Source organism: Felis catus, chromosome B3 (genome assembly GCF_018350175.1).
Source record: "Felis catus isolate Fca126 chromosome B3, F.catus_Fca126_mat1.0, whole genome shotgun sequence".
Taxonomy (NCBI): Eukaryota; Metazoa; Chordata; class Mammalia; order Carnivora; family Felidae; genus Felis; species Felis catus.
In genome coordinates, this window is record NC_058373.1 from 32,229,113 (window position 1) to 32,243,683 (window position 14,571).

At 59.0% G+C, this 14,571-nt stretch overlaps 1 protein-coding gene across 2 annotated transcripts; it reads left to right on the forward strand.

Moving 5' to 3' along the window:
* Window positions 1–1,170: 1,170 nt before the first annotated feature.
* Window positions 1,171–12,871, forward strand: INSYN1 (inhibitory synaptic factor 1). Of its 2 annotated transcripts, none has more exons than XM_003986964.6 (3): window positions 1,171–1,753; window positions 2,182–2,905; window positions 12,109–12,867. In XM_003986964.6, the coding sequence occupies exons 2-3, from the start codon at window positions 2,750–2,752 to the stop codon at window positions 12,829–12,831; spliced, it is 879 nt and encodes a 292-aa protein (XP_003987013.1). In that variant the 5' UTR covers window positions 1,171–1,753; window positions 2,182–2,749; the 3' UTR covers window positions 12,832–12,867. The 2 variants fall into 2 exon arrangements, with proteins under 2 accessions (XP_003987013.1, XP_044914980.1); XM_045059045.1 differs by lacking the exon at window positions 1,171–1,753 and having other exon boundaries at window positions 2,838–2,905; window positions 12,109–12,183; window positions 12,279–12,871.
* Window positions 12,872–14,571: the final 1,700 nt, after the last annotated feature.

A 14,571-nucleotide genomic window follows, 5' to 3' on the forward strand; every position in this document is an offset into this window, starting at 1 on the left:
GCGCTGAATAAATGTTGAGTAAATGGATGAGTAACCGAAGAAATGATCAGTGTCTAACGCCTACCCCGGCACCGGAGCCTCCAGCTCCCAACTGTGCCTAGCCCAGAGCTTGGCACACAGTAGGCGCTCGGTAAAGGTTGTCCGTATTCTATTTTCTGAATTAATCTGCCTCAACGCAAGCTCTGGGGCAGGCTGAGATATGATAAGGAGAAAGGGGAGGGTCTGGATGCGGGAAACTTTAGCCAAAAGAGACGCTTGGGGTGCACCGCAGTGGGGGAAGGGGCAACAGGGTTGCCTGGAAAGGCGGGAAGAGCTAAGTCCCCAGCCCGCTGCCCCTCCGCGCCCCGAGGTCGGGCACAGTCCCGCCGGGCTAGTCCGCCTCAGCCCGGACAGCGCAGGACCCCGGCGGTCACCCGGGTGCTGAGACCCCCCGGCTCGCACGCTCGGCGATCGGCGCTGGGCGGCGTGTGTGTCGCTTTAAAAGCTCCCTCCCGGCGCGCAGGGCCGGCCCCTTCTCTGACAGCGCCGAGCGAGCGGAGCCGAGCGAGCCGGGCGGCCTTTGAGGGAGCCAGCGCCCGCCCGGGCGGCCAGTCCGGCGGGGGGCGGCGGGGCGGGCCGGGGGCGGCCGGGGCGCGGGCGGCGCGGCGGCGGCGGCGCTCGGGGAGCGGGCCCAGGCCCCGCGGAGCCCGGCGGGGCAGGGCAGGGCGAGGCAGCGGAGGGAGGCCCAGCCCCGACCCCGCGCCCGTCTGCCCCACCGGCAGGCAGGCGAGCCGAGTGGCAGCGGGCGGGGGGCGGCGGGAGCCGAGCGGAGGCTGCGAGCCCCGAGCGCCCCGGCCGGGCCGGGCCCGCCGCGCGCCCCCTCCCCTCCCCTCCCCTCCCTCGCCGGCGCCTCGCCTCCTCCTCTCGCTCTCCTCGCCTCCTCTGCTCCGCCCGGCGCCGCTCCCGCCCGCGCCCGGGCCGCCGAACCCAGCCGGGCCGGGCCCCCTGCCTCGCGCGCTCTCGGCCGGGCCCGGCGGGGACCCGGTCCCCGCGGCCGCCACCGCCCCTCCCCCCTCCCCCCGGGGCCCGGCGGCTTCCGGACCTTTCCGACCGCGGACAGAGCGGTGGGAGCGTTCTTGCCCCCGGCGGGCGGGCGGCCGGGCCGGGCCGGGCCGGGCCGGGCGGAGCTGACCGTTGCGGCCGCTCCGGGCGCCGCGGGTGCCGGAGCGCGGACCTTCTGGGTCCCGGCTGAGCGCGCCCCGGGCGCCCGGCGGTGCCCGCTCACTCCGGGGCAGGGCAGGCAGACCTCGGCGGAGCCCGGAGCCGGCCGATCTGGACTGGACAGAGCGAATCCCGGACTGTGCAGAGCCCGGGGGATGCCGGGCGTGGGCTGAGGGGATCCCGGCGCCCTCCGATCCCTCCGACTTTGGCTCACGCGCTGGGACCGGCCCGGCGTCGCCTTGGTCGCCCTGCGCCCGGGTCACCTGTGGCCTCGGAGCCCCAAGCCCACCGGACCCTCGCTCGGTCCCGACCCGGAGCCCGGCGGGGGTTGGGGGAGATTTTTCCTGCCCCCTTCCTTGGAGCTCGGAGGCCCCGCCCCCTCCCACCGTCCAGATGTCTCCCGTGGCGGCTCTGAGGACCTCCCTGAGGCCAGGGGCCGAAGGGTCCAGAGAGAGAAGCCCGCCCTAGGGACCCTTTGGGGGGGCCCCCCAACCTCCTCCTGGGGCTTGGCCCCCGACGCTGCTCGGAAGGAAGGCCGGTGCTCCCACCCTTGGTGAGTCCGGGAGCGGAGCTGGGGTTCTGAGGGAAGGCGGGGCTGGGGAAGGGAGGGTCCGCTGCGAGTGAGGGCACCTGGGGGCACTGGGAGGGAGGACAGAAGGACTGGAGAGGCCCTCTGGCAAACCAGCGGGACCAGGCCTGGCTGGGGGGTGGGGGGGTGGGAGTGGAGGCACGGGGGGAGCTGGGGGAGCTGGGGCAGGGTGCCCCGTCGCAGGCTGAGGACTTCTGCCTCCAAAGCAGGGGCTCCTTTTCCTTCTAGAGGAGGGGCTATGCTGTAGACCATCTGCCTCCACCACCCCTCCCCACAAAGAAAAAAATTCCCCAGCGACGAAGGGTGCAGGCTGGCGAGAGGAGGGAGGCAGCGGCATTGCCGGCTGGTGCTGCAGCCTGGGAGGGCTGACGCCAGGCTTGCTCTCTCTGCAGGGGGCTGCCCTTCTCCTCCGACCAGCTCCCTTTTCAGAGCTGCCCACATCTGGAGCCCCCTCCACATCTGGAAGACCCCAGCCACCGTCCCTCTGCAGGTGTCAGTTGCCTCAGGAGACCTCTGGCTTTGCAACTGCCTAGGAGTTGTGAGGGATGACTGCTGCCTTCCCCCATCCCAAGGGCATCTCCTACCCTTAGTCCCTGCAGAGTCATCCCCCTGCCTCTGTGTCCAGGCTCAGCCAGAGATCCGCTCAGCACACGTTCAGGCACTTCAAGTCCTGGAGGCCACTCCTGAGACCCGAGGCCCCTCCCCCTGCTCTCCTGTGTCCTCACCTTGACCCCCTCTGTCAGACTCTGTCTTCCTCTGGGTGTCCCATTCCCCACCCAGAGGCAGAGGAGGCGGGGTGGCAGGGGGCAGGGGCTGGGTGAGGGCCACCCAGGGCCAGGGTGGGCTGGGGGGCCGTTAAGATGTGGAGCTCTGCCTGGCCGAGGGGGGCTCCGTGGAGGCAGACGCAGCGTGTGCCCGGCTGGGGGGAGTATGGGCAGGCCCGCAGCCACGTGGTAAAGGATGAACATTCGGGGCACCCCGGACCTCGGGCAGCCCAGTGACGACCCCAGCAGTGGTGGCCAGCGGGAGCGGATTCGACAGCGAATGAAGATGGTCATCGGACAGCTTGAGGGCATCCTGCAGGAGCTCAAGGAGGTGGCCAAGGAGCTAAGGGAGGTGAGTGAGGGGCCGGCCAGACCCCAGGCCAGTTTTCCTGGGCCCGGCACCAAAACATGCTCATCCGTGTTTCAGTGTGTATGTGTACTCACAGCTGTGTGCACCTGTGTCACTTTGCTGGGGACTTCCTTTTCCTTCTTCTTTCGCCAAATCTGCTTTGCTAGAAATCTCACCATACTCCAGGACTGGAGGGGCCTCAGTGTTGCAGAGTTGACTTGGGCAGCGTGTTGTGGGCCCCGTGGCCTATGGTTAGCCCTCCGGGCTGCCAAGGTGACAAATATAGACTAAATCCTACCATAGCCTCTTAGTGGGGAGACACTCTTCTGGGGCCCAAGCTGGCTTTTGACCCCACCATCTGCCTCGCAGACTCTGACCTACTCAGAAGGTGGCTCTGAGAGAGTGTTGCTGGCCCTACTGAGAAGCTCTGAGCATTCTCCAGAAATCACACAGATACTCAGAGCCCTTGATCCGGGAAAAAGTTAAAGCCAGCTAGGCCTGCCCTGCCCTGAGGTGGGAATGTGTCTGGGGGGCCACTAGTGGGTACCAGAGTTCCTGGGTACCTTGGCAGGGGCAGGAGTCTCGTCTAGAGGCATGCACCCCCGTCTACAGTTGTGAATGTTTTTGCCAAGGCTGAAAAGTCGCTGAGAGATCCCGGGATGTGTGTCCCTCTCTGTCTAAGTGGAGCCCGGTTTAATTACTGCTTCCCACATCGCTGGGGTAATGAGGTACACACGTCCTCAGCCCTGCCCCTTGGGCTGTGTTCGAGCCCAAAATGCATGACCAGCGTTCTGGGCCGCTGGCCTGAATTTGCCCACTGGGTGCCATTAAGCCGGCCAGGTGGGCTTTAGGCAAATTTCAACTCCCTGTAACCAGGGCCCCTGCAGAGACAGCAGAGAGAGTGATTGAATGGGAGTTATGGGTTCATTCTTTCCGCAGCCAGCTGTGCAGGGAGGCTCCTGGAGGATTGAGGAGAGGGGGGTGATGGTGGGTACCCACTCCGGCCTGGAGAGCCAAGGAGCAGGGCATGTTTGAAGGGAGCTGTGTCCCAAGCAGAGGGGTTGTGGAGAGGCTGGAACAAGAACTGAGGTGAGGCAGGGCAGTCCCCTCAGCCCAGAATCAGCATTGTGGTCGAAGACCAGATGCCCCTGAGCAACCCCCAAACTCGTTGGTCCAAAGGACTACAACTCCCCTTCATCCCTCTCTACCCCATCTTTTCCAGATGCTCCTGTGGGTCCGTCAGGGCCATGGGAACCATCCAGAGTCTCAGTCTTGGGCAGGGGCATGGGACCTGTGCCCCAGTAGGCCCACCCAGAAAAGAGCCAGGATGGACTCTAAGCCTGGGAGTCCTATGGCCCGGAGCCTACTCTCAACTGAGCATCTTCTGAGATCTGCCTCTCCTGTCTCCCCAAGCGTAGTCACCCGGAGCTTAAAGACATCTCACAGATCACCCATACCAGCCCTGTCCATTTTCTGTTTGAAGAAACTGAGGCCCAGAGAGGGCTGGGGGCTTATCCAAAGTCACAGAGCCTACTAGTGGCAGAACTAAGCCCAGAACTCAGGTTCCCGTGGCCTATTCTGAGGCTGGAGCAGGGGGACTAGTGGGTCACCTTTTTGCATTTTGACAGGGGCCTTCTGGAGATGACACCTTCTGCTCGCGCTGTGATGCTCTGAGGGGATGCCCTTTCGAGGATGAGGCAGGGAGATCAGAAGCACTAGGATTTATTTGCAGATCTGTTAGATGTTCCCTCTCTCCCTTCTCAGCATATATAGACCCAGCCCCATGTCCTGCACAGCAGAGCTTCAGGGTCACAGGCCGTGCAGCCCAGAGGCCTGAGCCAGGACAGAGAGAGATGAGTTCCCTCCCCCTACACACCCTGTAGGCCATGTGCCTCCACCCAAGACTTTGGCAGGTTGCTACGGCAACCAGCGTCTACCCCGTATGCCACAGCCTGCCCGCTGCCAATGGCACCCAGCTGGGAGGGGGGCAGGCCTCAGAGCTCCCCCATCCCCCAGGCAGGGTCTGGACATGGGGAGATGGGCAGAAACAAGTGTTGGGGAAAGCAGGTAAGGCTCTGGGAGGCCCAGGCAGAAGAGGAGACACCATAACTGACTTCCTGTGGGATGGGGTTTATCAGGAATGAGGTTACCCGGTGGGGGTGCCAGGCATTAGTTTGGGGTAAAGGGTTGCAGCTCTCTGTTCCCTAGAACCTGCAATCTTGGCTCTTGATCCTGAAAGGGGGCTTATAAAACTGGATCTACCTGGCTCTTCTCAGTCCCTTTGTGTGGCGTTTTTCCATCAGGGGCATGGGTAGACCCAAGGTCTAGAGGGTGGCAGGCACTTCTTCCCTCATTATACCCCCTTCCCCAGATACCACCGGGTCAGCGCTCATCAGCTGGGTTGTCATCAGGAGAGCACATACCACTGATCAAGGCAAACCCTCCTCATCCTCTTGAGCAGAAAGCCTGAAACTCACAGAGAGAGATGGGAGACCCTAAAGCACTTCCTCCTGAGGCCCCTGAGCCTCAGTCTACTCATCTCTGAAATGGGGATGCTGATCATTCACATCTCAGAGTGGTCTTGCAAGGGTTTATCGGAGGCTTGGCACGTGGCAAGGTGGGGGGGCGGGGCGCTAACACTCACACCCCTAAAGGTTTTGGAGTTCCCTCTCCCATACCTCCCTCACCCTCCCAAACCCCTGCTGCAGCTCTGTCGCTGGCTCCCCAGGTGATAGGGAGCAAGTTCTGTCCCATGGGTGAGGAAAGTACCCTCATGGACTAAGTAAGGTGAAGAACGTAAACGTGCGTTGAAAGCTAAAGTTGTGTTCCAGAGGGATGTGACTGTCAATCATTAATTAGCCCTCATCCCTCCTAGGCTCCCCAGTACTCCAGGACGCCAGGCCGATCCCAGCAGGCTCTCCAAACTCCTTAAATTTCTGCGAATCTCAACTTAGATAGAGATGCAGCACAGCCTTAAGGCCAAGAGCATGGGCTCTACAGCCAGACGTCTCGGGTTCAAATCCAAGCTCCATCCCCTTCCTAGCTGTGTGAGCTTTGGAAAGTTACTTCACCTTTCTGGGCTTCTGTTTTCTGGCAAATGGGGATACTGAATCTTATGCCTGCCCACCTGCCCCAGGGTTGTTGTAAGAATTAAATGTGATACCGTGTATAAATTACATGCACCGTGAGGGACACCAAACTAGCTCCACATCTTTTAGAGATTATTAAGGAGATATTCTTGCACCGGCCGGCTTCTTACTCCGTGGATGGCCTCGTTCTTTTGGAGTCACATCAGCTTCTTAGCCATGATCAGAGTGGTCAGAGCCAGGACCCTGGCCTCCTGGCTGGCACCCTTCAGTATCTTCGGCCGTACGGCAGTGTCGCCCTCTTCCAGCATGGAAAGAGGTAGAGAGCGATGGTGATGGGGGGAAGGGGTCTCCAATAAGATGCCTTTTGAACGGAGACCCAAAGGGGAGGAAGGTACAAGACGAATGGGTATCTGGGAGAAGAGCCTTCCGGGCAGTGGGAGCAGCCAGTGCAAAGGTCCTGAGAAGGAAGTGTGGAAGTGAGTTCGACATGTTGGGAATCAGCAAGGAAGCCAGGGCGGCTGGAGTGGAGTGAACCAGGAGGAGAAAAGCAGGAGGAAAGGTCAAAGAGAGAGCCGGGAGCTAGATCACACAGAGCCTTAAAGGCCTTGGTATGAAATTCAGATTAATCCTCAGTGAGAATCCCCCACCGTCTCCAGGAAGCTCCTGCTTGTGTTTCTGGGTGGGAATCTGCCTCCCCATGGGGCTCCCTGTTCCTCACCAGCTGGGGGACCCCAAGGGCAGGGGGAAGGGCCCTCATCCTTGGCCCCTTAGATGGTGAGCGTATCTTAACCAGGTACTTGGCCTCCTCCTCCCCCTTCTCCTCACGATGTCACTCAGCATGGGGGCTCAAAAGTGATCCTGGAGTTCACCGCTGGTGACTGTCATGTCGTCACTGACTCTTGGGTGGGACCTAACTTAGGAGCACAGTGGCCCACCTGGCGTGGCAGCGGAGGGTCCCCCCACCTGATTTGCATGGGGAACAGGCCCAGTGGCAGCCGTGCAGTCCCATCAGCAAGGTGCTGCGTACGACGTGGCATGGAAAGCCAAGGGCTTTCATGAGATGAATGTGGCCCAGCCAAGAAGCAGCTGGGGCAGGAGAGGCTGGGGACCACGGAGCTGTGCCAAAGTGGGTCAGCGCCATCACCCGCAGCTCAGCAAGAATTGTGCGGATTTTTTTCTTCTTATTTTTTTTTTTTTCCCTCACCTTCCTTTCCTCCCTCTTTCCCTTTGCGTTCTCCTCCTTTGGACAGATTCACAAAGCTCCCTGGCCAATTAGGCCAAATTGCAGGATGAGAGTCATGAATCACAGTCACCTCTCCCCACCCCCCACTCCACAGGCCCCCCCCCCCGAAGACAATAAATAACATAATCACAGAATTAAAAAATAATCAGTGGTCATAAATAATGCAGATCCCCAGTTATGTAACCAGCTGCCTGGGGAGCTGGGTGGGAGGGGAGGAGGTAGCAGCTTGTTGAGTGAGGGGAAGGGGCCAGAGGTGAGGGAGATGCTGGTTCTGGGACTCCTGGGTCCTCGGTCCTGGCTCTGGGGCCTTAAGGAACACAGATGTGCTTTCCTTGGAGAGGGGGCTCAGCCGGGGCTGGAGAGAGGGCTGGGGCGGGCAGGATAGGACCATGCAACTCCTTCTCAGAAAAGCAGCCCCAACAGTTTTTATCAGCCTCCTGTCTCAACTCATCCACTCATCCCATGGCTGTATTTGTGAGGAGTGTGCCAACCCCTGTGCCAAGCTAGGGGTGCCATGGCGGGCAAGATGCTCCCAGTCCCACCCCTCATGGGGCTTACTGTCTAGTGGGAAGACATCAATCCTGTAACATACATGTATATGCAATTGCAGCAGTGATAAATATTGGAAAATATTTTAAGGAAAGGTGCAGAGTGCCTTGAGAGCCTATCCTAGGGAACCTGTTCCCCACGGAGGATCAGGGAAAACTCCTGATGGAAGCGAGATGGGGTGAATAGAAAAAGAGGGAGCATTCCAGGTGAGGCCCAGAGGCCGAAGTGGGCTCGGTGGAGTGGGTAGAGCTGGGGAGGCTCGCCTGGCAGAGCGGTGGCTGCCTGCTGGAGAGAAAAGTCCCTGTGGCCAGAGTTGTGGGGTTTGTGTTTGAGACACTCGGGGGTTTGGGGAGCAGGGCGGTGCTGGAAGCAGAGGGGTGACACGGTCCTGTTGGCTGATTCTGAGATGCCCTGAATGCAGCGCGCAGCAGGAGCTGGGCAGGAAGCTGCCAGCAGATGGGTGCGGCTGTTCGGGTGAGGTTGCTGAGGCCAAGAGCAGGACAGAGGTTGGGGGCGCCCTTGGGACGGGGCCTGGAACCCCCAGCCGGTCTGTCACGGCACTCAGCCCTGCCTTTCTAGTGTTCCTTCTTGCCCGCTCTAGATCAGCTAATTCTTGTTCTTAAGGTGCCAGACCCAGCAGTCAGGACTCCTGACTTGTGGTCTCAGCTCTGCTCCTTCAAGTTTCTGGCCCCCAGTCTCCCCCTCAGCAAGCACAGTGAGAGGGGTGAAGCCGACAGCGACTCCAGTCCTCTGGCTTTGAGGCTCTAGGATTCTGTGATTCTTATGCTGTCATTTCTCTCTCCGTTTGCTCTCTCCCCATCTCTTTCCTTCTGTATATATAATTATTTCCCTGTCCTCCAAGACAATCCTAAATTACATGTAGGCAAAATGATTATTAAATCTCAGAGAGAAATCACAAATTTCAAGGCATCCGAAGCAGAGGGGCAGGTAACATGGGGCCTGCCTGTCCTCTGCCCGCCCCACTGGCCCCACGAAATGAGGTATAGGGACAGGTGGTGGGGTTTGTGGACTGACCCAGGCCCTGCATACAGGCTGGGTACCCTTGGCACATCATTCCTCTTTCTGGTCCTCACTCATGTCATTCATCAAGTGGGTGTGCCTGTCCCTAGTGGTCTGGGCCAGCTTTGCCTTTGAGTTTCATTACCGTTTGGCATCTAGACCCTCTTCTGCTCCTGCTCTGTCCGGAGACAGAGCAGGGAACATAGGTGCCACCCATGTGCTGGGGTTTGGAATGCCCAATAGGTCCCATTATTCTGCCACAAGCATTGGAAATGTCCCCATCAGAGTGCCATTCTGTGGGTGAAGAAGTGACTCCCATCAGCTCTTGGGCCTGGTGCCAGGGGCCTGGTTCTACCCTTTCACCCACTGGTGCACAGTGGACATTGATAGTCTTTGTTGTTCTACCTGCTTTCTGGGCATCATGTCATTAACTACTCCCAACAGCCCTGTCAAGTAGGTACTACTAGAATTCCCTTTTATGACGACGCAGGCACAGAGACACCGGGTCATTTGGCCAAGGTCACACAGCCACTCGGTGGTTGCACCTAGCTAGGTCTGACTCCAGAGTCCAGGTTCGTAAGTGCTTGGCTGTGCTGATTCTACAGTTTAAATCACGTTCTATTAAACCCCCGTCACCTTGGTGAGGAGAGGATTGTCCGTCCCATTTTTGTAGAGGAGGAAACAGACATGGGGAGAGAAAATCACCTGCTTCAAGTTCCTTAGCCAAGATGTGGCCGACTTGGGATTTGAACCCAAGCCTCCCTCTGTCCTGTCCCTCCCACACCCCAGGATGGAACCAGAGAAGGGTGTTCTAATGGAGAAGGGGAAGGGCCTGAATGTGAAGGCTGCCTGAGCAGCTGGCCAGCCAGAAGTTCTTGGGTGGGAAGGAGTATGTCCAAGCCTGACAGCTTTAGGGCCCCTGCCCTGTGCACCCTGGGTCTTCCTCACGGGCATTAGGAGCCCAGCTTCTGGGCTTGGCCTGGCCTCAGCCAATCCTGTGTGGTCACACCCAGTCATTTAATGACATTTCTATTAGCTGTGTCCCCATGCTTCCACAGCAGAAGGCTCAGGCTGAACTTGATCAGGAGAGCCTAATTTGTCCCCAGACACTCAGGGCCTCCCCTGAGACTGGCAATGCTCCGAGGTGCTATGTCTTTACCAGCTTAAATCCCCAGACCCCTAGTCCAGTGGTTCTCAAAGTATGCCCCTGGATCAGCAGCACCCAGAAGCGTGTTGGATGTGCACCTTCTCAAACCCCACCCAGGTCCTACTGAATCAGAAACTCTGGTGTGCATCAACCCACTCCGGTTTGAGAGCCCCTGCTCTGGGCCAGGACTCCCACCCCTCAGGTGGGGCTTGGGTTGAACAGGGGCTTCTGGGGAAGATGAGCTTCTCTGAGGTAGGGGGAGTCACTCGGGGGTGGGGGACACAAGAAGGGATTGCCGGATTGGAGGGTGGGGCCCTCTCCACATTTCTTGCCCAAGCCCAGACATCACAGTAGCACCTCACGGTGGTGAGCAGTCTTGCAGGGGAGCGGCAGGAGAGGGTGGGAATCTCGGCTCCCCCCTGTTACTGGTGCCTCGGGTGCAATTTCTGGAAGCTCAGGAGGTGATGATCTCATGGGTGGAAAGCCTAACGCTTAGTTGGTGCTCAGGGATGGGAGATGATGTCATTTTTATCACCAGTGCCCCACAGAGCCCCTTTACTGCCCTTCTCACCATTCCTCAATGAAGGCCCTGGTGAGGATAGCAGCGCTGGAGTCATTGTATTCAAATGGTGGCAAGTGAGGTTTGAGATCCAGAGAGGTTGTGTGACTTACCCAAAGACACACAGAGCAATGTCTAAGCTGAATCTAGAACCCAAGTGTCTTGACTCCCCCAGTTCTGCAGGCACCAGCCAAATGATCCCACCACCCCCGGGGCCTGGGGCCATGGGGAGTGGGTACCCCTAGGCATGGACACCCCAAAACAGCTTCTCAGTCATCCCTGTAAACCCAGAGTCGTAGAATCTCAGAGATGGAAGGAACCTTGGAAATAAAGCATTCACCCAACCTCCCCATTTACAGATCAAGAAACTGAGACCTCGGAGGGAAAATGACTGATCAGGTCACCCACGTAGGACCCTCTGACTCCTAACCAAGTAAACTTCTCACTGACCCATACACCTCCTGGCCCACTGTTTATGCCCTTGCTTTTGTCTTGCATTTGGGGGCATCCCCCACCCCCACCCCTCACCAGACACCTAGCACATCACTGGACAGGAGTCATCCTCATACAAGTTTGTTGGACTAGGGGCTTCCTTAGTTAATTCATTACCTCACTGCTCTGACCCCAGGGAAAGAACACCAGAGAGGCACCGGGAGCTTGGGGACGCACTGTGTATGTTTTGTCCTTGGGTCTCTTGGTCCCTCTGCTTGGCTATTGTTGTTGTTTTGCTGTTTTTGTTTTTGGTCTGAATCGTTTCCCCCTTCCCTTACTCTGCCCATTCTGGGCCCTCTCTGATGGGGTCTCCCTTTTCCCCCTTCACTGTCTTCATCCCTGATTTCTGCACTGACAGGGTCTAGGCGAGGAGTCCTGAGGCAGGGCACCTCTATAGAGGCAGGGTGCTGCTTCATGTGGGATGGGTGGGGTCAGTGGTCTCTGTGACCGAGCTGCCCCCCACCCCCCGAGTGCATGGGATGAGCGGCCCTGGACCCAGGATGAAGGGTTTTCTTATTCCTTCCCCAACGAGCCAGGGTTGATCTCCACTCATCAGGGGGCAAGAAAGGGAAGGAAGGAGGAGGTTCTGGGGTACGTGGGGGTACGGTGATGGAGACTCATGGGGGACAGTCACTGACCAGCGGCACAGGCTGGTCCAGGATGCTTTGGAAAACCTGGGCAGAGTCTTCCTCGTGGTCACCCCGTATCATTTCCTCTCCAACTCATCCATCACGTGGTCTGCTCATCTCTCCACCGTGTGGCCTGGCTGGAGTGTCAGCTTCTGTAAATGGCCGCCTCTCAATCAAAGGAAGATGGAACTCTGAGCACCAGAACAGCAGCTGGCTTGGGGGGAGAGGGGTGTGTGCGTGGATGGGGTGTGGGTCTGGAAGGAGGGACTGAGGACTAGAAAATAGGAGAATGGCCCAGACAGGCTCTCCTCACCCTCGTCCAACGTGGGCCCTCACTGGGGCAAACGAACCTGTGACCTCAAGCCCAGTCACCATCCTCTGGGGTCATCAGCCAGGCATCTAGCAGGGTGGGACAGGGGCACGCTCACACCCGCGTGATGCTAGGCCCCCCCTCACTCGTCTCTCCTTCCGTGGCCAGGTGGTGAGCCAGATCGATAAGCTAACCTCAGACTTCGACTTTGAACTGGAGCCAGACGACTGGACCACGGCCACTGTGAGCAGCACCTCCAGTAGTGACAAGGCGGGCGTGGGCGGCCCCTTCGACCTGGGTCACCTAGACTTCATGACAGCTGACATCCTTTCGGACAGCTGGGAGTTCTGCTCCTTCCTGGATGTATCTACCCCCTCGGACTCCGTGGACGGCCCAGAGTCGACCCGGCCAGGGGCTGGCCCCGACTACCGGCTCATGAATGGTGGCGTGCCCATCCCCAATGGGCCACGAGTGGAGACCCCGGACTCCTCCAGTGAGGAGGCCTTCGGTGCTGGCCCCACAAAGGGCCAGCTGCCCCAGCGGACCCCAGGCACGCGGGAGAGGGTGCGGTTCAGCGACAAAGTACTCTACCACGCTCTGTGCTGTGACGATGAGGAAGGGGACGGTGAGGAGGAGGTGGCAGAGGAGGAGGTGGGCCTGTCCCCAGAGCCTCCCCGTACAGAGGCCCACGTGGGCCCCCTCAAGCCCTCCCCGGCTCCCTACAAGCCAAGACGCTCTCCAGTGACCAGCCGCCGCTCAGGCCCCACCTTGGCCCCTGAGCAGACCCGAAGGGTCACAAGGAACAGCAGCACCCAAACAGTGTCAGACAAAAGCACGCAGACGTTGCTGCCCTACACGGCTGCCAGACAGAAAGCCAAGGGGAAAAACTAGGGGCTGGGGAGGGGGCTGGGGGGCAGTGGGCACATAGAGCTATAAATATATATATATATATACATATATATATATTTAAACAAACGCAGTCATAATAAAATTTTAAAATGCTAAGGATCCAACCCCGAAGGCCCCAGAGCTTTCACGGAGCTCATCTTAGACACAAAGATGCCTACTCACCATCTAGGTCCCAGGAGGTGCGGCCGGAACCACCCTCCCTTCCTTCTGATGGCAGGGCTCCCCAAAGGGGCGTCCAAAAGCATGTAAATTAGGTGGGACTCCTCTTCCAGGCCCCCGAGCACGGTGGTGGAGTCTGGCTGCTGGCCTGGGCCCTGTCCCAGAGGGGATCCATCGACAGGTGGCAGGCTCACAAGGAGCAGTGTCCGAGGCCAAGGGCTAACCGTAGGTCTGACTGCAGGATGGAGGGCCTCGGGGTGGCGTCACTCCACACCCACAGCTCCCCCCATACTTTCCACTCCGAGACTTGTGCCTCTCCTTCCCAAAGGCAGACTTACCTGGGGAGATACACAACCCCACCCCACTCCCCTTCCATCTCAGGGCTCCCCAGGACACAGAGAAGGAGCAAGCTATTCCCATGGGGCAGGCCTCCCTGCTGGGAAGCTGGGCTTCCCCAGACCCTAGAGGGCCAGACTAGATTCGGAAGGGGTTTGTTTGGAGAGACTAGACCACCCCCATCCTTCCAACTCCTATCCTCAGCTTTGTCCTCTAGGGCAAAGCCAGCCGGCCCCTGAGTTGGCCCTGTGCAGAAACTGAGGTCCACGTGAGAGGGCAGCCAGCGGCCACTGTGGGGCTGTGAAAGGGCTAAAGGCAGGCTCCTGAGCTCCTTCACTAGGCACGCAGACCCAGAGAGGAATCCCATGGCCTTACTCTGCCCCTGCTTCCTCACACAAGGACCCCGAACCCACCCTCGGAGGTCTTGAATGGCACCAACAGAGACAAGCTGGGAGCCTGCAGGTAACAAGGCTTCATCTGGGGTGGGGGGCCGACCCAGGCACAGCATCTGGATATCCTGGAGATCATAATCATAATCATTGCTCACACTTATTGGGCAGGCCTCTGGGCCACTCCTATGCTAAGTATGTTTTATAGTATTATCTCATGTAATCTTCACAACAACCTCATGTGATAGGAACTGTTCCTTAGCCCCATTTTTCAGATGAAAAGGCTGAGGTTCAGGGATGTTAAGTCACTGGCCCGAGGTCACAGAGCCCGTGCCGCCCTGCCTCCCATGAGCGTGTGGTTCCCAGGCTATACCTGGCTTTGCTATCTAGCAGCCGTGTGACCTTGGGCGAGCCCATTTGCCTCTCTGAGCCTCTCTACCTCATCTACATAATGGGTCTAATAATCTTCACCTACCTCACCGGCTGCTGTGGGGCCTCAACAAGATGGGACACGTGAAAGTCCTTGGGAAGCGCCATGGCACTGGATAGGCACTGTGGTCAGTGTGACCCCAACCTGGATTCCAGCGTTTTCCAAGGATGAGGAGCTTTGAGGGGGGTGTGGGAAAGAAGTCACAGTCACGGGAGCTGTCCGTGGGTCACTGCTCTGCTTCGTCCTCCATATCAGCACGATACACCGCCGTGCGCTCAGAACAGGGAGGTGTCGGGAGCGTCACTGTAAGGACATCAGTCCTCGTTGGGGGGGGGGGGGGTGGCGGTCTGCTGCACGTTTCCATTAAAGCAGATTTACAGCCCACCGGGACCCATTGGAAGGGTCTCT